The 23762-nt window shown below is 34.6% G+C and overlaps 1 protein-coding gene across 1 annotated transcript in view; it reads left to right on the forward strand.

Annotated features, from left to right (window-relative positions):
• Nucleotides 1-23762, forward strand: part of LOC118733231 (low-density lipoprotein receptor-related protein 2) — a gene marked incomplete at its 5' end in the record, with an annotated part of 525444 nt that overhangs the window by 476780 nt on the left and 24902 nt on the right. The window contains 2 exon segments of the mRNA XM_036462554.1: nt 9373-9561; nt 9795-9926. Of these exon segments, the coding sequence (XP_036318447.1) occupies nt 9373-9561; nt 9795-9926 (321 nt within the window).

A 23762-nucleotide genomic window follows, 5' to 3' on the forward strand; every position in this document is an offset into this window, starting at 1 on the left:
ATAATATTAGTAAGTTGCCATAGTGGCAAATGAAAGAAGCTTCATCTGATAAGGAAGGTTCGAAAAAAATTGCTACCCTATTTGTGAACAAACTCATTCATCCGAAAATATTAGAAACTTTCTAAAATAAATACAGTGGCGGTCAAAAATGGATGAATGGTGTTTCGTTTTTAATATTTACAACATTTTTCAAGCTGAAATTTTTTTTATAAAAATATGGTTCAAGCTTTAACAAAAACTATATAAATCACACTTTCAATCTTTATACAGAACTTAGAAAAATTGCACAAATTTTTATCTAAATTTCGAGCTTTTGAACCAGAATTTTTGGAAATTTTTTTGCGTATGCAGCTAACAAGCTTATAAAATTCTAGTAAAATAAGTGCAAGCTTTGAGCGGCTAAAAAACGCATTTATTTTTAATAATTTTTTTTTTTACTGACGGCTTTTTCGGTTTTTTTCAGTTTTTTTCATTTGCTAAATTGAATAGAAAATTCAAAATCAAAAACTGCTTTGCTTTCAGCTCCAAAACGCTACTAAAAAAGCTAACTGTATGAGCACTTTCATATAGCTACATCATTTTGAAAGCTTCTCTTCGCTCGGAACGGCTTCGGTCGGCTCGGCTCCGCATTCTGTGTGAACGTACCCTTAGGCCTTGCGTTAGAGTAATAACACAAAAATACTTTTAAGGCGCTGTGTAAATTCTCAAGGCAGATTTTATACTAATTTATGTATGTAGCTCGGTCGCCAAAAAATATAAGAGACTGCTTACATACATATATATAAAATATAAAAATAAACGAAAACATATTTTTTTTTTTTTTAACGGTGAATACAAAAGTAAGCGAAAACAGTTACCCCACAGAACAAGTCGAATTTATGTACTTCCATAAAATTTAATAAAGCAAGTCAAAGCACCTTTCCAAGAAAGCGGTTGCAGTCACATGCATACACAAAGTTAAAAAAAAAAAATGTTTCGCTTACTCTCACATTAAATATTCTCTATCCAATTTACCCTTCTTTATATTCATATTGGCCCATTACTGAGGAAATTTACATAAATGCAATAAAATTGAAAGTATTGCTGCCACATTCAGTTTTACTTTGTAAGCTTACCAGCATACAGGCTTACATAGCTTCTTTCCTGAGATACGCCAGCGAATAAAGCCCTTATCACTTAAACAATTTTCACAATTCAATGGAAATGGCGACTTTAAAGGCTTCATGACATGCTGCAGAAGAAAAATAAAAGAATGCCTGCATCAGAATGCAAAGCTTAAGATGAAAGCGTAAGATTTAATGAAAAAATATGCAGCATAAGAAAAAAAAACAATATTCTGTACACTTTGAAAGCTGAAAGGGAATTCTGGAAATGGCGGCATAATTTAAAATATCCCAAAGCCAATGTGAAACTGAAAGCTGAAGAAAACTGAAGTTCGAGAATATGGGGGGGTGAAAAACTGCTATGGCCGAACGTGCAGTGCACTTAACGATATTAGGTGGGAATATAACATTATGTACATACATACATACATACAGTCGCAGGTGCTCGGGCCAACGCCAATTGTTCTCCGGCCCTCCATAGTTATTGAATAGCGCGCGCAGAGTACAGAACGCCAATGGTATGGTCCCATAGTTCCACTTCAATGGCGCTCAATATTGCATTGGGCAGAGTAGTATGCACAAAAATGCAATAAACGTCTGGCCAATGTGCATGGACTGGCATGCATTGGAGCCTCAGCATATCAAAGGAATTGAATTGATAACCAGCGAGTGACGCTTATGACAAGGCTGATGAAAAAGCAGCTTCTAGAGATGGGGTGTTGATAATATCGATATTGTGATAAATTGGCTTAAGGATTCACGACTGATGCATAAAATGAATTTTTCGCTCTTCATACTTCTTACCCATTTCATGGGGAAATAGTATAAGAGGCTTTTGGTGAAAATTCAACGAATATTATATTCCAGCGACACAATGCAACTCATTGTGCGAGTAGGAGTGCGCTGAAAACTGCATTCGAAGGGAAGTAATAAACGATTAAGAGTGATATATTTGACAGAGACTTAAAAGAAAAAAAAAAAAAAATGCGCATGAAAAACTTCATTAAAACAAGGAAGCTCAAAATAAGAATATAATACAAAAATAGGTATATAAAAATAGCAATTCGCATGCGCTCTCCATCGTTGGGTTTTAAAATAAGATTTTAAATTATAAAATAAATATTACTAATAATGCCCATCGGTATCCGTCACAAGAAAATTTTATGATAATTTTGATTTTTGCGGAAATTTTGTAAAGCACACCGTTTTATTTAATTTAATTTACAAAATATAGACTTGCACAAAAATTTTATACAAATTTCGAGGGGTCGCTACCAGTGTTTGAAGAAATTATAATTTTTTAAATCGTAAAAATTCGACAAAATTTTGGTACTTTTCACACTATTTTAAGATATAAACTTCCACAAAAATTTCAAAATTGTAAAAAAAAATTAAAGACTTACCAGACTTAGAAAAAATTTTAATTTTATTTTAAATCGTGAAAATTCGACAAAATTTTTACTTTGATATAGCTGATCAAATATTGAATTTTTATTCTTTAATAATTTATATGTATAAGATTCAATACGCTGATTTATAGCTGATCAAAGTAAATGTTTTGTCGAAATGTTACGATTTAAAATAAAATTAAAATTTTTTCAAACCCCGGTCGCGTACCCTAGCAATTTTTTTTTTTTTAATTTGGAAATTTTCGTGGATGCCCGTAATTGGTTCGTTGCACCAAATAAGGGGGTGCTCCCTGATATTTGTATTTTTAAGGACCACCCCTTTGGGAAGCCATTAAAAGCAAAGCGTATGAGTGAAAACATTCGTTAGGCGAAGTAAGCCAGCGCATCAAGTACTCGTACTAATGTCTATTTTGAGACAGTGCTTAAACATATTTCAAAATTATTTCCAGATTTTTCGGAATAACTTCGAAATTTTTGTTTTGGAAATTTTCGGAGCTTGTCGTTATTTAGTGGAAATTTGTTTTGATTTTTCGGTTTGTCGATATTTTTCGAAACTTTTCAGGGGATATTTAAGGACTTTTCAGATTGTTCCGGAAAATTTCTGTCAAGCAAAATAAGGCAACTAAATAATTTCTAACAAATGCTTTGGAGTTTTAGGGTTCTCGTCATGTTTTGAAATTAATTTCGAAAATGGTTGATGTTCTTGGGAATTGTTTTGAAAATGTATAGGACTATTAAAGATTTCTTCAAGTTTTTTTTTTTTTAATTTTTCGGGGATAACTCGACTTATATCGGGAATTTTCGGAAATGTCTCGAGACCTTTTGTATTAATTATTAATTTTGGAATTAGCGGTGTTTCTCGAGTTTATTTTTCATGCCGGTAAGCCACTCCCAGCGATCGTTTGCCTTGCTAGTTAAGAGTTCCTACCAATGTGCAAGCCTTTTTTCATAATCGGATAACATATACAAATTGTGCCTGCAAATAGCACTGAGAGCGAGGTTATAGCTTAAACTTTAATTTGTTTTGTATTTCAAAAGTTTGTTAATCGGGGTTAAAACACACACTCTGAACCTGAGCTGTGAGTGCCAGAGTATATTTTTTTTAACGTAGCCTACGAAAAAATAAATAAATAAATATTTGGCACTTACTCTTTTGCTAAGCGTTTGCCCGACTTTCTCCTCAATTTTGTGGTGTGCGTCAAGAAATTATAACAAAAATAAAGGCGCCTACAATTTTAGGATATTCTTCACCTAACACTCTACGGCTTCCCACCATGCATTGCCAGACGCTAATTACAATGTCGTTCAATGTCGTTCAATGTCGGTTAGAGTTGGTTTTGAAACGAAAACTTCATTTTTTTTAAAATAGCTTTTTTTAAGAAAACTACTGCTATCAAATGAAAAATATGTTTGAAAATCTGTAAGCATAAATATAAAATACTTTTTCCAGCTTGTTCTTGTCCTGTTGATTATACATTTTATCCAAACTAACATTTTTTTAATCGCAGCCCTTCATACTGTGTACATATGTATGTATACAAACAGTTTAAAGTTGAGTGCTTCCGCTATTGATGGGGTGTGGTTCAGCAATATAAATTCTTGTATGTATGTGTATGCGAAGGCACAAACGTAGCAGGCAATGGCAGCAGGAATGAGAGCTGCCAGTGGCAAGGACACCGAGCCAACGGCTAACTTTTCTACACATAGAAACACATGTGGGCATTTACAATGCAATTGCACATGATCTCTAACACTTTTTCTCCATTGCAATGCCACTTCGCTATTCTTTATTCTCTTTAACTCCACTTCATACAATTTACCTCGAAATGCACTTTTGCTCGCCTATTCACATGAACTTATTTTTGTTTGTATACACTGGAAGTCTTTTTTCACTCACGCATTGTTTGTGCTGTTCTGATTGTTGAATGCGTTTTGTAAGTTTTGTTTGTTTTGCCTTGTTTACTCATCGTTGTGTTTGTTATTGTTTGCACTTTTGTCCAATACGTGAGCGTCATGTATAAAAATGTTACAGTGACGCACAGTGGGACGTCCCCATATAAGCTGCGGCCAAAAGTGGTACTAGAAATAAGCGCTGTTCGGCACTTAGGAATGAAGAAATGTGGAAAATGCTAAAATTCAACGCGCAACCACGCCCACAGCTCTTGTGGGCGAAAATCTGCTCGTTTAAGCCAGAATTCTACAGCTTGGAAGATAATAAAGTATTTCTTATTACAGCGCCCACCTTTTACACAAGTTTTTTTGGCTCCAAGCACTAAATTTTATGTACTTTGGAGAAAATGAACAGGCACATTTATTTTATTTCTAACGAAGTTCCAATTTTTTTCAATTTAAAAATAACAAAATGAAAACATTTAAAATACCTGCATACTAAATTATGTGTGCACGATACACTTAAACTTTCAATTTAACTTACATTTTATAAGACAAAAGCTGGGCTAAGGCCATCGAAAACGGATCTCGTCCAGAGAAGCGTCCATTTTTGTCTGAATGTTGAATGTGATTAATAGATTGGCGAGTCATTAATATCTACATCGTCTACAATTCCCATTTTATATTGCATATTATTTATTTTATGTACACACCAGAGTCTTTCACTTCAGCTCTACAATAAAAATGCAATAAATTTTACAGGAGGTGTGTCTGAACTGCTGAACTCATAGTTCCTCGCTGCTGGAACTATTTGAGTTATGACACGCATGTTTAATGTTTAATTGTCCTAAGTATAATTTAGCTCGCTTCCTAGGTCAATTTTAAATATCACTTTTTAAAGTAAGCACTCGAAAAATTTTATACTCACAAAATTATGTAGAATTTCAAAGTAAACTATTTTATACATTTGAAAAGATTTATAAGAATTTAAAGCAATGCTTTACCACAGATATATTCAAAAACTGCTCATCAATCAGATTGGCTTTTTATGTATGCGCACAAGTGGAAAAATTAATTCAAATTACTTGCGACAATGTCTAAATTTTTTTTTACAAATTTATTATTTCGCATTGTTCCTACTTTAAGCTCGGTCATGATTGCAAATATGAATTTTTATCAATTTTTTTTTTTTGTTTAGGTTAGCTGGATATTTTTCTATGTATCTGCGTAATTACTTTTTCAGAATTCGCTAACCCGTTTTTATTACTTTTGGCCGCTGTAGTTCCACTGTGTGACGCCCCGATTTATGCATTTACAAACAATTTCGAACATACATATGTACATAGGGTATATTTTTGTATAGTCTCGTAACTAGCAAATGGGAGCATTTAAACATTCAAAGTGTTTGAAAGAAATAGCATTTAATAGAGCGTTCATGTGACAAACAATATGAAAAGTATATTTCTTTTCATCCTTTCTATTGAGCTTTTCATTAAAAATTAAGAAGTTTTTTCATGCGTTCGTTCGCAAGTGCGCTGCTCCATTAGCCCCATTTTTTTACGTTATTTTCTCACCTGTTGTTTATTTAATAAATGTTTGAAAATCGTGCAAACTGCATACTGCAAACGTGACCACGCCTGATAACCACTGTAAAAAAAAACCACTAGGCACACAGGGGAAGAATAATTTTTGCAAAGTTAAGTTTTAATTCAACCACTACCAAAGTGTAATTGCTTGATGATCAAGTGAACGTCGTAGTTAGGCAAACATATAGCAAACAATTGGGTACTAAATTCTAAACTTTAAATCTATTGCATTCTTAAATGTAGATTGAAAAGAACCATTTATGCCAGGACTTTCATTTTGGCTCAAACCGTGCCATTTTAGGCCCTATTTTACTTCAAATGGCACATTATTATTCAACTCTTTAAAATCATTAATATTTGAAAAACTCTTTTTTTTAATTTTGCAACATAAATTTTCTACTTTCTACGGTTGATGCAATTGCTTTCTCTTGTTTTTTTGGTATTGTACCTTTATTTAGCAAAGTCTTTCCTACTTTATCGCTAAATGAATAGAAAAGATATAATCGTATTTTAATTTAAAAAAGTGCACCTTTTTTGGCAGTTTTATTTTTCTTTCTGGCATTTATTATACACAATATGGCACCTCATAGCTAAAGATAGTTAGCAGCCCTGCATTTATCCGTACATCAATCACTCAAATTTTCTATAATCGATTGTATTGACTTTAGGTCCCTACGCTCTATGTGACAACAGCAAGGCGCACGCCACAAATCGGAGGAGAAGCTCGGCCAAACACTTACATACATATGTGTAACAGGCAATCTATTATTATTATTATTATTGTATTGACTTCTCAATGACGATGTAAAAACCACCTGCGAAAATATTGCAATATTTAGATTAGAGGCATCCAAAGTTTATCTAGCTAAATCGATATCGATATCGATATATATACAATTTTGAAATCATTTATTGAAACTCCGAAACGCACAGTTTTATTATCGAACTTAGTCAAGTTATTGTCTTCTGTTGAGTTATAGGGTTTTATTTGGTGTTTTTGAAATTCGTTAAATTAGCGATATGTATCAAATTATCAAAATATAGCAACAAACTGGAATGTATGGGGTCTATTCCAAGTCCTTCCAAAGTACTTCAAAGGAAAATTTCAGCCGTTGTTGTAAAATTCACGCTATCATCATGTCCACTATGCTATTTTATCCTAAGAAATTAAAAAGAATTTTCTGTGGTTCTAGTTACTCACATTGTTCTAGTTGGCAACGTTTTTCTTGCTGCTGCTGTGCCGGTCATTTCATTAGCAACTGTTTACCAAATTACACGACGTTGAGTGACGCATCTGTGTGTAGAAGATTTTCAATTTTCAGACGCCGCCGCTACCATACCAGAGTGAAAGATAAGCGCAAGAGCTAAGCCAGCATGAAAGTGAAACATTTTATTATACTCACACTTTAAAGTTCAAGAAAAACAAACAAACATAACAGAACAGAACATAAACGGCAACAGTTTATGCTAAACTGATTGTAAGAGGTAGTGAAAATCGGATGAGAAATAAAACCGGAGGCTATGCGAGATCCTTGACGCTGCGGCGTGCGTGTCCTTCATACTTTTGTCAAACGAGTGAGCTTTATTCGATTGTACAGCCACCATTCAACGAGGGTCGAGGGCAACAACTAAGTTGCAGTTCAGTTAAAAATGTGAACCAAAAGCGGTACAGTGCATGCTTTCATTGTAAATATGTATGTATGTATATAGTTTTCTTATCTTTTTTTTCTATTTGCTGCATTGCGCTTTGCTCCCATTTCAACTTCCGCAGCAGAATGCAAGTACAAGTTCATATGTATAAAATATGTATGTACAAATATATTAAAGTGCTAGTGTGCTTATATGTATATACACCCATACATATACAAGTACATACATATTTATGCAACCTTAAAAAAAAACGTACTGTCATTTCGCCTTTAAATTTGCCCATTTCTGCACAAAGCTCAAAAGTGCTTTTAACTCGCAATGCAACCAGCAGCATAAATAGCAACGCAAGAAGCTTATGCACATATAGCGACGACAACAACTACACCACAATAACAATACGGAGCACTATGCAATATCAGTTATGTATGAAGAGTGAAAAGAATTTTTAACCCAAGCAAAAGCATTGTGTTATTCTGTATGTTGTTTACGTTGACTCATCCTTGGAAGGTCACTGCTAGCACAGCAGCACAGCACAGCAGAGAAGCGGAGGCCAGCCAGCCGCTGCTAAAGGAAATGCATTGTGACAAATAGTTGTGCTAAATGGGTGAGAGTGGAAGATCGCAAAGTGCCTTAAATGGGGTCATACTCGTCATATCTTGAAACACATAAATGTTGCAGTGAATTTATTGCAACGTAAATAAGAGTTGAATGGACAAAGAAGCGACTAGTATAAAGAGAATGTCTTAATAAATATTTGCAGCACGCACAGTCGTGCTATTTGACACGCAGAAATAGCACAAAGGGTCAAGGATATTGTGGACAATGGAAAAGTTTGCAATAGCAGGGTTTATGTGTCTGGTGAGAAAGAATGGTAATGTTGAGATAGGCACTGAGTGGTGTTGAATTTTAAACAAAATTCATTTTACGATTTAAAATACGATTAACTAGTGAAGGCACTGTACAGTTTGGACTAATCGAGAGTTATGCGCCAATTACAGTGTTGTGGAAATGTAAAATAAAATTTTAAAAATTAATAGATATGGGTAAACGAGAACAGTTTGATAAGTCAATGAGTTTTTAAATTAAAGATTTTTTATTACGGAAAAAACGTTTATTTCTTATTTATTGCAGAAATAAAAGAATTATCACGGAATCTCTCCAGAATTTTGCAAAATGAGAATTATTTTTTTAACATAAAAAAATATATTTTAAAAATTAAAAAAAAATCTAATTTTTGAAACAGTTTTTAATCAGAAAATATAACCAAGTGACCTCGTTTATTAAAAATAAAATAGCTTTAAAGAGCTTTTTAAGGTGACATTTTCAAACAAATTTTCGATTTATAGAGCATTTAAAAATTTCTATTGTTTATGAATTTAGGTGAAAGTGTTTAAAAAAAAACCTTCCGCACTTATTTTCAACAAAAAGAGTTTTTTAATGGAAAAAAAGTTTTGGTATATAATTTAAAAATTTTTTATTATAGATTTTATACACAGAATTTAATTTATTTACAGATCTTCAGCTTCTTCATAAACGTAGTATTTGTTTAAATTCTTTACAATGCCTCAAAAATAAAAATTAAAAATAATTTTTTAAATATTAAATATCTAGTCCTTCTAAAAATCGTTAGCACAAAGATTTTGTATTGATTCTCCTCTTTTTTCACATACTTTCATAATTTTACCTAAAAACACTGAATTTAATGCGGCAATTTTCGCCTTCTTTCAATTCCAGCCGGCCTCACAGATGGCGGACGTATCGGCTTCAGCGGCCACGACAGCAACAGCGGTTCCCTTGCAGCCTTCAATGTGCCATGTCCCACAGGATATTTTCGCTGCAACGACGGAAAATGCATAACATCGCTGTGGGTGTGCAACTATCAGAAAGATTGCGATGGTGGCGAAGATGAACAACAGTCGTGTCGTAAGTGTTTATTAACATGAATAAGTAAATGAAATTTAAAATTCAATTTTACGTGCGTAGAGTGGTTTTAGCTTAGTCTATTCTAAACTTAAAACTTCATTTTTTAACAAGAATGAGTTTTAACTTACGACTATGACTATGGGCCGCCCTTGAGTTTTGCTTTTTTTCGAATTTTTGATTTATAAGAATTCATGTACATACTTAAATAATTTCATCTACTTATTTCTCTTCAGCGCCACCTGAATGTGAGGCGGGACAAATCAGTTGCGGTCAATATGTCTTCAATAAGACCTACTGCATACCGCCGCATTTTCGTTGTGATATGACGGACGATTGCGAGGACAAGTCGGACGAAGCGCAGTGCAGTGAGTAGAAAATTTATTATATCACACAAAAAAATAGCTGAAATATGTGCATTTATAAAAAAGTTACTTTTTTACATAAAAAAAAAATTCATTTTGCATATTTATTTGCTTCAACCAAAACCATTTACGTTGGCAAATACAGCGAATTTTTTGTTTCGCTTTATTCTGCTTTGTGGAGAAACCCCTATTCGCTATTTACTATGCAAATGTGTATTTAAGTTATAGAACCAGCATAAATACTTTTCAATTTCGTTACTCTTTATGTAAATATCTGAAAAGAAAGTACGCAACAGCACCACTCCAGTTGCCAGTTTGCCATTCTTCTTTTCAAGTTTTTTTTGTTCGTTACTTCGCTTACGTGTACTTCACTTAACTGCAAAATACTTTCATGCATTGTTTATATTTTTATTTTACATTAATATTTCGCTTTTTATTATTTTTCTCGTGGCTCGTGTTATTGTTGTTTCTGCTGCTTCCACTGCTGATTGTTATGCCAAATTTCAACTTTTCCCAATTGCTCAACACCCTCTAGGCGCACAAAAGAGTCAGTCAGTGCATTGTGGCTCGTGGCGAACAATGAAGTTTGAAAACGAAAATGGCGCAAAGTTCTGAGACTTAGGCAGTTCTTTTGACTACATTCCAAAAGAGCACTTCACCTAAACAAAAGCCGCAATATCGTTTATAAGGCAGTTTTAGGAAGTAATATATAGCGCGCTGAATAGCGAAGAAGAAATTGTGATTCTATTAATTTTTCTGTTTGTTTCGCTAATTTTTGTCGCAAGTGTTTTTTTTTTAACTTGAAAACAATTTTAAATTTTTATAATTTTGATTTATGGCACAAATGGAATGCAGAAAACTTTAATTACGATTTTTATAGCATTTTATGTTATTTCTGATATGAAAAATCAACTCAAAGAATTTGGGAATGTCAATCCCGCACCTCTTGGAATACTCTCGATTGCCTATGGGAATATAAGTGAATAAGGTTACTGAAACGGAAAATTTTGATTAAGTTTAAGTAACAAATTAAATTCTACATTTTTAGAAAGAAGACTGGAAGGCTGATTATTCTCGAGAAATAAAAATTTAAATAGTCTCTTAATTACTCTACATTCAAAATTTATTGATAATTTTAAAAAGAGCACACAAAAGAGTTTTTCAAATGCAATAATTTCATCTCAAATGAAATTCAGAGCATTTTACTCCTACATATTTAAATTTTGGTTGTTCACACTTACCTGGTTATCAGGTTATCTGGTTAAAAATAATTATTCTGTAGTGTAGTTTATTGTTGTAAACTGGATATGAAATATAACCACATAACCAGATAACCTGATAACCAGGCAAGCGTAAACAACCACATTATTTTCGAGCTCAATCAAGTTAGCGGCGCTAAAATGAAAAAATGAAGAAAAAATTTGTTCGTATTATTGTGCTCATTGTGTGCTATTTTCGGCCACTTTTCGTTTTTTTTGTGCTCCGACAATTTGGTAAATAATTAGGACTTTGCTAAGTTAACCGTAACTTAGCAAAACATTCATTCAATGAAGTATTTTTACTACTTTTCTGGGCTTATTTTTTTGTGCTCTTTATGGGCTTTAAAAATATTGCCCGGTTAACATTGAAAAACCGTTTGACGCCACGCTAGCTAACCCACTTCTTAAACTTTGGTCGAACACGGATAAATAGTATTGAGGAATTACGTGCTATTTTTGGGCTTTTTAGAGTCACCTAAATAGTTATAGGAGCTCATCCAGTTTCCGAGATAATTAAGACTTTGCTGGGTTGACTGTAACTTAGCAAAACATCCATCCAGTGAAGACTTTTTACTGCTCATCTGGAATTATTATTTTGTGCTTTTTATGTGCTTTGCAAATCTTGCCCGTTAAACATTGAAAAATCGCTAAAAAAATATTGCACCGTAAACATTGAAAAATGCACTTCTTAAACTTTGGTCGAACACGGACAAATATTATTGAGGAATTACGTGCTATTTTTGTGCTTTTTAGAGTCACCAAAATAATTATAGGAGCTCATCCAGTTTCCGAGATAATTAAGACTTTGCTGGGTTGACTGTAACTTAGCAAAACATCCATCCAGTGAAGACTTTTTACTGCTTAATTGGGTTTATTATTTTGTGCTTTTTATGTGCTTTGCAAATATTGTTAAACATTGAAAAATCGCTAAAAATATTGCCCAGTAAACATTGAAAAATCGCTTCACGTCACGGTAGCCGACCAACTTTATAAATTTTGGTCGAACACAGATATATATTGCTGAGGAGTTAGGTGATATTTAGGGGCTTTTTAGGGCCGTCAAAATTATTTAAGGTGCTCAGTCAGTTTCCAGGATAATTAAGACTTCACTGGGTTAAATGTAACATAGCAAAACATCTATTATGTGAAGACTTTTTGTTTAACGTTTTAAGTTTATGGAAAACTGTCAAGTGTACTCATTGAGGTGTTTAATAAACTCAGAGTTTAATTTGACATTTGTTTGTTAACTTTTTCTTATTTACATTTAGCCTGTCCCCGTACTCCAGCATTTAGACAGAAATAGTCCGAAGTAGCCGTGGTGTAGAATACCAACCGTTTAGCCATAAAGAAATAAAAGAAAAATTAGCTAAATAGAACTTTCCATGCTGATTTCAACCATATGAAGATTATTTGGCGCAAATAAAAACTAAAGCCAGTAAAAAAGGTTCAAGTTTAACTTTTATATTTATAATATCTCGGAAACTATTTGACCGATCACAAACGTATTGATGCTAAACCAAAGTTTAAGAAGTGGGTTAGCTAGCGTGGCGTCAAACGGTTTTTCAATGTTAACCGGGCAATATTTTTAAAGCCCATAAAAAGCACAAAAAAATAAGCCCAGAAAAGTAGTAAAAATACTTCATTGAATGAATGTTTTGCTAAGTTACGTTTAACTTAGCAAAGTCCTAATTATTTACCAAATGGTCGGAGCACAAAAAAAACGAAAAGTGGCCGAAAATAGCACACAATGAGCACAATAATACGAACAATTTTTTTCTTCATTTTTTCATTTTAGCGCCGCTAACTTGATTGAGCTTTATTTTCGCCCAACATCAACTCAAATCATACAATAAAAGTTACGTATACGCCACCAGCCACGTGGAATGAGCATGCATACATACTTATTCGTGGGTTACGTATACGCCCTTTAGGCCCCCTGCAGTAAAATTTAGAGACAATCTGACAAAGCGCTAATTCCGTACTATATATCTGTGGTCATAAGCAATAATCGCCTCGGTCAAAAATCTGAATTCGAGAAAAAACGCTTTAAAGATTTGGATTGTAATGTATGTTAACTTTGTGGGGAAACCAAAATATTTTCATCTATAACTTTTTAAATGGCCTAGGTAACGAGATAGAAGTTTCACATACCATGGTATAGTAGTTGCAGAAAACTATAGCATATATAACTCAATTCTTTCTTAAGTCGACTTAGGCGGTTATTGTTTATGACCACAGATATATCAGAACTATCTCTGAACTAGTGCAAAACGGATGCAGAGCGGGACAGTTGAAACTTACGGTGTAAATGTGCAAATGCTAACCACTCGTACAATATGAAAGTAGCTCAGCGAGAAGACCTACGACTCAAGCATCGTTGCTCGCGAGCTCAAATCGTGGTAGAGGCAGTTGTGAGTTTTCAAATTTAATGAATTTAAATTGTTGCGGCAGTTTACAATATTTTTTTTTTTAATATAAAATATCCAAAAACCTTACCTTAAAAACGTTTTCTTATTAAAAAAAAAAAACTATTGCAAAGTAATGCTCTGGGCGATAATTGCCACCGGCAATGACATGGCCGCCTAAGCCGAGTCCAACAAAGTTCGTCAGCCGTTTCTCTTCTCTACCAAGTGCCGCCAATTGGAAATGCCAAGTGAAACCAAGTCCTTCTCCGCCTTGGCCTTTCCACGTCAGAGGAGGCGTTCCTCTTCCTCTGTTACCAACATATAGTGAAATTTTTTTCGACGAGAGAGGGCTTTACTTCTCAATTTCCTACTTAGTCCAAAGGGTTCTTGATGGTTAGAATGATTCTCCGTTGGATTTCAAAGGCGGACATTATTATTGTTGTCAATGCTTGTTTCTACACTGAGGGGAAAAAATATTAAAATCAAATAGAAACGTAATTGATCAGAATATAAATGTCAACGAAAGTACTATACATTGGTAAATATTCAATTCAATTACGCGCATATTAAAATGACCGCGTTCGTACTGAAAAAGCATCCGTGAAGTGAAAACTAAACTAGACAAAAACTAAAAAAAAATATTTAATTTGCATGTTGCCTGCAGTGGAGTTCGAAACTTGACCATCTCTGGATATCAACAAATTGTGGCAAGCATCTTTGCGAGCTCAGCTACACACAGGCATACAAACTTGCTTTCAAATGTTGAATTTCCATCAACACCACATCACGCGATTTGTACGGATATACATATACTATGTATGTATGAGTGTATTGTCACCGCTCTGAGAACGGCGCTCTGCATGCTTGGGGTGTGTACACTTACATATACATACTCAGATGTGAACAGTCAAATACGTGCGTAATAAATTTTGTATGAAAATATTATTTTTAAATACGAACATTTTAAAACGATAATCAAATAAAAAGTATTCATTTTTACTATGCATTATTTCCCTCAGTGTAAGACGGAGCTCAGACAGGGAAACTTTTGCCGCTGCAGCTCGTTACTTGTATGAGAGGGAGCGACGAGAAAAGGGGAAGGGCTTGGGCAACACGCTTTTTGCTCTCGTTCGTCTGAGTAATTCAAGTTGGCGGTTTACAGCTGACAACAACAATTGTATATAAAAGAGTTGCTCTGTGTGAATACGAAGGGCAACACCAAAAGAGAACTTGCCACAAATGAGCAATAAAAGTTTATCTGTGTGAACCCAGTCTAAATAAACGAAGTCGTATACTTTTCTAAATGTATAACCATTAACGCTTATGCTCTGACAGATTTTCTGATGGCGGGAGAGGCTCCTTAAGAGACGTTGGAATACCTCATAAGCAAATTTCGAAGAGCGTCCATATGAAAATTTCTGCGAGGGTGAAAAATACGCGCGTGTGTACAGTTTTGAATAGGAAACGAACAAATTCGGCATCTATTTAAATATAAAGCAATAAACTTAAGTACACCTGCATACATGCACGTAATTTAAGAAAATCTCACATACACATACTTTCTTAAATGGGGTTGCCTTTAATTTTCACATCCCATATACTTGCTTCTTGTTATATTTGTTGTTGTAATGGACACGTACACTTGCGCTATGTTAACTGCCACATCCAAGGACATACATATTGTCAACAAAGTAATAAGACAAGCGAAGCAATTTAATGGGTGTAAATTTGGTAGGCGTTTACAAAGGACCTCAGCATAGACATACATTGATATTTACATATGTATATATGTAGACACAAACAGCACATACATACATACATATGTATGTGAGCACTAGATATGTACATACATATGCCAATCAAATGAACAAACATTTTACACATACGGCACCGGACAAAAGTATTTGTACAGAGAATTTCTCGCATTGTATGCAAAAATTTTTATTCTAATTTCTTTGCGCTATTTTTTTAATAGTTCATACTACAACAAAAACGTAATAATAAAATCTCTAAACTTTCTACAAAGCTCAGGAAAATTCAATAAATTTGCATAATAATAAGAATAATTTCAGGTATGCAGTTTTATAGCCATTAAATTTTAATCAATGTGCAAGTGTGAAGTTAATAAAAAATCACGTTGATTTTTCGCTTTTTTTTGCTGACGATGACAGTCATTTTTTCCACACGAAGTTTGTTCGACCTTTTTTTTTTATATGGGGAAAAGGTGTTATGTGGAAGAAAAGGCGCAACACCCTTGACAAAAAAAAACATTCTCAAACTGTAGTTTTTTGCTATTCGAGATTTGCACTTTTTATACTAGAGTTAAATGAGCTACAAAACTGCATACTCGAAACTTTTTTAAAAATACTAAATAAAAAGTTTTAAATTTTAATTCAATTTCTTTAATTTTTAATTTCTTTTTTTTATGTGGTTTTGTTAAAGGTCGAACTTTATTTTATGAAATGAAAATTAATAAAACTCAATAAATAAACATAAGTTGCCAAAAATATCATTTTCAATTTTGCAATACTATCTCATTGACCGCAACTGTATGTATATACATACATACATATATTCTTGTGTACCTTTGCCCTATCCTTGTCAGTGTTCCTGTTTATTCTGCCCGTCTGCCTTTCATGTCTGACTGGCTGTCTGTCGGTATGTTTGCTTACTTATTTGCTTACCCATCGTATTGTTTGCGCAAGTCGCCAAGCAAGCTGCCAGCCGAACGAATGGGCAAATATACGCAGATAGGCAAACAGTGATAAACGCCGATAGCAGGTAATCACAAGTAGGCGCTGACAACCAAATGGCCTTTAAATGTTTTTGTTGTTGCCTTTGTTTTCAAATTGTGTTTACTGCATATTTGCATACGTTTGCTGGTGTTTGTTTTTGTTTGTACCGACAAACATATGTACATTTTATGTGTGTATGAACGTACATATATATTTACTTTTGTTTACTTGTATGTATCTTATTACTTGCCATTCACTAGGTGGCCCGCTTTGTTGGGATTAGACACAAGAAATTATTAAACCCACAATGGTTTTAGCAGGTGTGAATTGTTTACTCAGCCTGACCCGTTTGTGCGGGCGCTCCATGCATTTAACCTCCACGCAGAGGCGACCACGCTACTCAGTTACACATCTTAGAGCGTTGGTTGCTTGGCGCATTTACTGCTATAAATTTAAAGTTCACTTAATTGTACAGTTAAATGAAAATTTGTTTAAATGATAATAAATGGTTGTGTTTTTAATGAAAGCAGTAATTTGTTAGATTAAAATCTATTGCGGGTGTTTGCATAGGTGGCAAAGCTGCAGTATTGGGGCCAGCTGGTTAATTTCTCAGTTTTTTATACTTGTACCTGTCATTAAAAGTAAATGCGGCATAGTATGTATTTTTTACTAGACTGTTTTCCAGGCCCAGTGTATTTGCTTAAAAGCATGCTGAAAAATATCAGTATACTGAACTGGCGCCACAAACTAATTTTTTAGCTTGGATTAATTGGAATATTCAACGAAAACTTAGCTGTCAAGTGTTGAGTATTTGAGCAATGCCCTTGTCCCAGCAGTGGGAAATTTGCCTAAGCATGTGGGGTGCTCTGCAAACGATGAGTGTCCAAACTAGAGATGCCGTTTTTAAATCGAAAATCGATTTATCGAGCCCTTTCGATTCGATTTTAACAAATGAAAAAAGTGAGGAAAAAGCAACGATAATTTACAAGGCTAGCTTAGCACAGTGCGTAGGCAACTGGCTGAGTCAGTGGGATCGTCGGTTCGAATCCTACTGAAAGAAGTCTGATGAGGAAATGTGGTGATTTCCGAAATAGCTATCACTTCTACCATTTTTTTTAATTATTATTTCTTTCCCACAATAAGTTTTCATTAAAAAAAGAAACGGCCTCGAGCTCAATAAAAATTGTTGAATATAATTGTTATAAGGCCATTAAATAACAAAAACGAATATGTATAACTATAAACCACATACGGTCAAAGGGACTACCGCCTATTTAACATAACCTAACCTGACCACGATATAAAGAGAAATGATCGGTAAGGAACTCCATTGGCCTAAGTCAGGACTCTGTGTCAGCCACCTATCTTCACGCAAACCAATCTTAACGTGGATAGTACTGGCAAACGCCACTAATATTATTCAAACCTGTTGATTAATGCAGAGTTCTTTTTTTACATTAGAATAGTACAGCTCAAATGTGTTTACATATTTCAAACCCCTAGATTAGGTTAGCTAAGAGGGTCACCTCGGTGAGTGGAGGCACACTTTTAGACAATTATTTATGCCGTCCATTGTGGTGCGCTTAATAGGAGCGGGGCGGGAGTGTGGAAGAAATGCGACCCAAGGTGCTTCAGATAATTTCACCTCACCGTCCTCCATGCAGCTGGTGCTGTGAGGGTCATCGATGATATGCAGCCTTACTGCATGCTTATCTATCACGCAATGACCAGTTCGAACTCCCACCCACAGCGAGAGTCTCAAGAGCTACCTGAACCGCCTACGTTCTACACGTGTTCAAAAGGATTTAGCCACCTTGAAGTCAAGGTATTTTCCCAGCGCACGCTGAGCTGACTTAACGCCCATCTGTCTAGAAATAGACCACATAAGGTCAGGGGTTTCGTGTCCTTCCGGCTCATTGGTCATGCAATTACTCGCGAATTCGCTATGACCCGGAACCCAAATGAGCTTAATAGCGTAGTTTTCAAACCCCCACTATTTAAAAACTAAAAACACAAAACTGCACATACTGCATTTACCCACTGATAACAGTTACATACGTAACCTGCATGTCATTTGCTACACTCGTAACCGCTTTGCATACAAATACTTGGTTCAATAGTTGACACAGTTGGGCGGTCAGAAAGTCTCAAGACATGTGTTTACTTATTGGCGTGGAATGTACGGGTGTTTGCATAAGTTCCAATATTGCAAACTTACTGCCATCTATTTACCAGCAACTGAAGCTGCTAGGAATTCCCAAAAGCAAAGAAAGTTAATGTAGAACTTTCTTATTTTTCGATTTCTTCTCTTCCTTTTTTGCCTCTGAATGCTTACGAAGCAATCAAGCAAATTTATTCCCCCAGCACTGACAGACTGCGGATGAATGTCTGGAAATTGGCTGTAGCAAATGCATACTCGCATACATACATACATACATACGTACATAAAATCTCCTACGACAAATATTGTAAGTTGTAATCAAGAAACTGCAGCAAAGAAAAACAATTACAATAAGTATTGAAACAGTGCGCAACTAGCCGGTAGTACATATGTACATAGTTGTCTGGGCAGCCACTGTGAAGCGGTTGCTTCCCGCCTAGGCAGCCAGACGACGAATTGCTTTTTGATGAGTTAAATAAATAAACTTTTCATAGTTGATGAACTATGCGAGTTAAGAGAATATAACAGTAAAATAAAAATAAACCAAATATGCGGGTTGAGTAACTTAACTGTACTGCACTTATCGGTTTGTGTGTGCTTACCTTTACCACTGCTGATAAGTTGTTGCACAGATAGTTAGTTTGAAATAACAGCAAAAAAAAAAGCAGGCAGACCGACAAAAACTGAGCAGCCAGATAGGCAGTAGTAAATCAACAACTATAACTTTGTTAACAAAAATCAAATATACATAAGCATACATGTAGTATGTATATAAATTTATCCTTGCCCCTCTAGTCGAACTTTGCACTGTTGCATTCAATTATAAGGACGACAGAAATTTCGCAAACTGCAACGTGTCACGGCAAATGTATGAAGTTTATGACAATAATATACATATGTATGTTAATAGTTCAGTTATGTGCTTAGTAGTTTGCGTGCATATGAGTGGCAATAACCTCTTGAATCTTGAAAATGCCTAGCAGTAAAATATTTTCGCAAATTGTCAACAAACATGCAACATAAAACTTTGCAAACACATCGTAACGGCATTATTGTATACAGCACATTGTATAATTTACACAGATATGAAGACATGAATTTTGATATATCTTTTTCGATGGCCAAATTAAAGTTTTACAATTTCCATACAAAAAATTGTTTAAAAATTTCAATTTTGCGATAAAATGAAATCAAAGTTTGTTCAATTCATACAGTTGGTATACAAAAAGAAATATGTAAAGACACTTATTTTCTATTATGGAACGAATTTCCGTCATCCCTTGTCAAATTTGGTTTGGAGACAAACCGTTTCGTTCTGAAAAATGACACTGAAGATGGCACAACGCCGAAACCGGTTTGTCTCCAAACCAAATTTGACAAGGGATGACGGAAATTCGTTCCATAATACATCATACACCCACCCTGTCGGAAACAACAACAACCAAAAAGAAAACACTTATTTTCACCAGTTTTGGGAAGTTTAGTCATCTGTTAAGCTGAACATATTCTTATTGTCAAGTTTATTAATTGTATGATAAAATCCCAAAAATCTCCGCAATATGTACTTTGTCCGGCAGAAAATGCCTGACACCGTCAGCGAAAAAAAAAAATTATCAAAAATCAACGCCATTTCTTAGCCACTCGAGACTTGCACTTTATGGAGCTGGAATTTAATGGGCTTTAAAAGTACACACTTAAATTTTTTCTGAAAATTCTTAATGTTTTGTTAAATTTTGTTGAATTTTTCTAATTTGTCTAAAATGTTTGAAATTTTTAATTCATAAAAAAATAAATATTAAACAAACAAAAGAAAGGTAGTAAAAACTGGTCAAAATTTCGTATTCCTATTATTTTTCACATGACTGTGCATATGTATGTATTTACATATGTGTGAATGTATATTCCTAAATTTGCATTTGGGCGTAATTTTTGCTGTAAACTACTATAATGCGCTTAAGTCAACACATAAGTGAGTGAATGACATAAATGAGCACGAAGCGCACAACAAGATTGGTAAGTGTAAGTGAAAAATGTAAATATATCGCATAGGCAAACGACGCGACGCCAAGACAAGTTGATGAAATGATTATTAATGCACTGCACTATAAGCTTCATGTCTGCTCATATACATGTATATGTTATGCATATTAGGGCGGTTCAAAAAAAAAAGTAAATTCAATATTTTAATGCTCACACTCCCTGGGATTGTTCTATACCGACTGTTTTTGTTTTTTTTTTGTTTTTGCCAAATGAACTTTTCTCGCAATTTTTACACTGCTGGCAAATGTAAATAAGGATTAAAATTTAAAAACTAATTAATACAATTCAAGTAAAATCTGTGGGAAATTAACAATAAAATACTTTTTTCGCAAAATCTATAAAAAATATTTTTTTTGATTTCAAAATAGAGGTATATTTTTTCGGTCTAGAACAATCCTAGGGGGTCAGAGCATAAAAATTCCGACCTTACTTTTACTTTTGAACCACCCTGATGTGCATGCAAGACGGAACGGCACCGTCTACCACAAAGTTGTCTTTAATGTCCGCTTGTGGTAGCAAAAACCAAAATTCTAACCCACCCACCAGCCAGGCGAACACTTATCGCGCGTTATGGTAAACAATTTTTCAACGTCAATTTTGTTGCATAAGAGAGGAGAGGCGAAAGAATGCAATGTATACAAAATTCGACGCAGAAAAATGGCTTGCAAACTTCGTTAGAAATTATTTTTTGCCTCACCACAGCGCCTTCCATCAACCAACAGCGAATACCCCAAGTAACGTAAGAAATGCGGCCGAGAGTTACCTCAAAGCTTCCCACACCCGACTGACTCTAGCAGAAAATTTTCCACTCACTTCGCTTTTACTTGCATTCTCTTGCGCACTCTTTCAGCTACGCTTGCATATTCTTCATCTTCTACTATTATTTTTTTTTTTTTGTTTGGTAAATGAAAAATTTGTGTTTGTCTTTTAAGTCGCTGTGCAAAAAATGATAGCAAGCAAGAAAGTGATTTTCAAGTCAATGTAATGCATAATTGGATTAAATGAGTTTTTGAGTAGAAATAAAGAAAATAGTTGAAGCAAACAAAGAGATAACGGCAAATATGCTTGCATGAGAGTATGGGCAGTTGTTCAACGTGGCAGTTAAACTCAAGCTCACTAACTACTTTTCAAAGTAACCAGGAGCAGCAGCAAACTTTCTTGCTACCATCGCATCTTGAAACTTTCAATTCCCATTGTGCTTCCCCCTCATAACCAAATGTTTTTTGCCATTTTACATACCAGCTTTTCGTCATTTTACTACCTACCCATCAACCAAGCAGCAAGCCATAATTAAGTTTTTTATCTTAATTCCCCTCAGCGGCCAGGTGACCACTCGGAAAATTTAATTATACCCGCCGGCAGCACTGCCGGGTGTTCGCTACGCGATGGACTATTAAATCGTTAGCCTCTTAACCCATCAGGACTGCATCAAGTTCGTCCTTTACTCACATCTACATACATAAACTAGCAAATAACTGTTGCATGGCCCCGCTCTGAGTTAGTGTCAGCAGCTGTAAATCGCGTTAGGGAAGTCATAAAAAATCCGGTAGACACTTGAAATGCGAACTTCCGCGACACTAATGAACTTCTCCTTACGAACTGCCTCAAAGCGGCACTCGGTTAGTGTGGCAAGTGGCGAAGCTTTAATCACCAGTTGTTCTTTATTCAATTATGTTTACCATTTAAGATTTTTACTGTTTAGTTGTTGCTGTTGTTTTATTTACTTATAGCAGCAAGCTAAGTTACCTCTTTGTTAATTGTTAGAACTTTTAGGAGAAAACTTTCTTTTGTTAGTTAGTTAATGCTGCTAGGGGGGGAAATAACAATTTTCATGCATTAGTGGGGAATGTCGCCTTTGGCATACTGAAATTTATGGTTTTTGTTTTGTTGTTGAATTTTTTTTGATTTTTTTAAGGCTATAATTAGTTTTAAAAGTCCCATGGTGGCGTCTTCTTCAGTCACCTCAGTATATTTTCACAGCTGTAGCGTTGCTGTTCATTCGTACGACATGACCGAGCCATGTCTAAATATTATCGTTGTAAAGCGCATATGTCCATAAATCTTCCTCATAATCTTTCTCCCGAACACTCCAAGAGCCGCCTCATTATGGGCAGCCATAATGAGTATTTTTGTACTTTACTTATCAACTGCCTTCTCAGTCCTCCAAAGTACAAATTGTTGGCAAGAGCGATTCCCCGTTAATGATTAAGGCTAAGATAACATTCATTGAAATTTGTTTATTGTAAGATCGGTGGTAGTGTCTAAATATAACCTCTATACAATAATCGACGTACAACTACAAAAATTATAAAGCAAGATTAATTACCTTAAAAAATTGCAAATTTCTTGGTAATGTATGCTATCGGTAAAGATATGAATCGTGCGGTACTTACCTAGAAGAAGAATCTCCTATCCAACAAAGCTTGTACTCCATGCAGTCTCCTTCCATCAGAGACGCCGATGGGGGTGCCATTGGATGTAAAAAATATATATTGTAGGTCGTTTAACATTTTTGCTAAACCTTAACTTTAAAATTGCTACATCAACATTTATTTGTCTACATAAATTTTATTTCTGATATCAAAAGCAAGAAAATTACGTGTAAATGTGCTTTTATAGACCCTGAATTGAAATTAGCTCCCAACTTAGTAAATATTTACGCATTCGATAGCCATTGTTGAAAAGCTGCTTTATTTAGTCTTCATATCCCTTCAATTAAATAAATTGCTTTGCTCGGCTCCTTCGAATTTCTTAGTTGGTTAGTAATGTAAGCAAAACAGAAGAATCATACATATGTACATGAGTGAATATACATATGTATGTATGTATCTCCAGAATTTCTTCCGCTATCGTTGGAGCATTTTTTGCAGCGTTGCTATAGGAACAAAAAAAAACACTTTATTATTTTTTCATAATTTTTTTCACTTATTAGTTTCTAGGTACATGTGTACGTAGCAACACAGTATAAAGAATGTTCCCTATGTTTTTATGCCAGTCCATAATGCTGCAATTCACAGGTAACAAACATGCTACTGCAGCTATTGTTGCTTGATTTACAAGCATTTATGCATTTGCATTGATCTACATACCTACATACATACATATGTATGTACGTGTGTTCAGTCATATATTCAAATATGTGCAGTTGTGGAAAAAATAATAGGATGGAAAACCAAAATATAAATCAACATTTCAAACTTAGCATAGAATTCACAAATAAATCAAATTTTAAACATTTT

This window comes from Rhagoletis pomonella, unplaced genomic scaffold (genome assembly GCF_013731165.1).
Source record: "Rhagoletis pomonella isolate Grant_MI unplaced genomic scaffold, Rhpom_1.0 Rhpom_scaffold_00002, whole genome shotgun sequence".
In the NCBI taxonomy this organism is placed as follows: Eukaryota; Metazoa; Arthropoda; class Insecta; order Diptera; family Tephritidae; genus Rhagoletis; species Rhagoletis pomonella.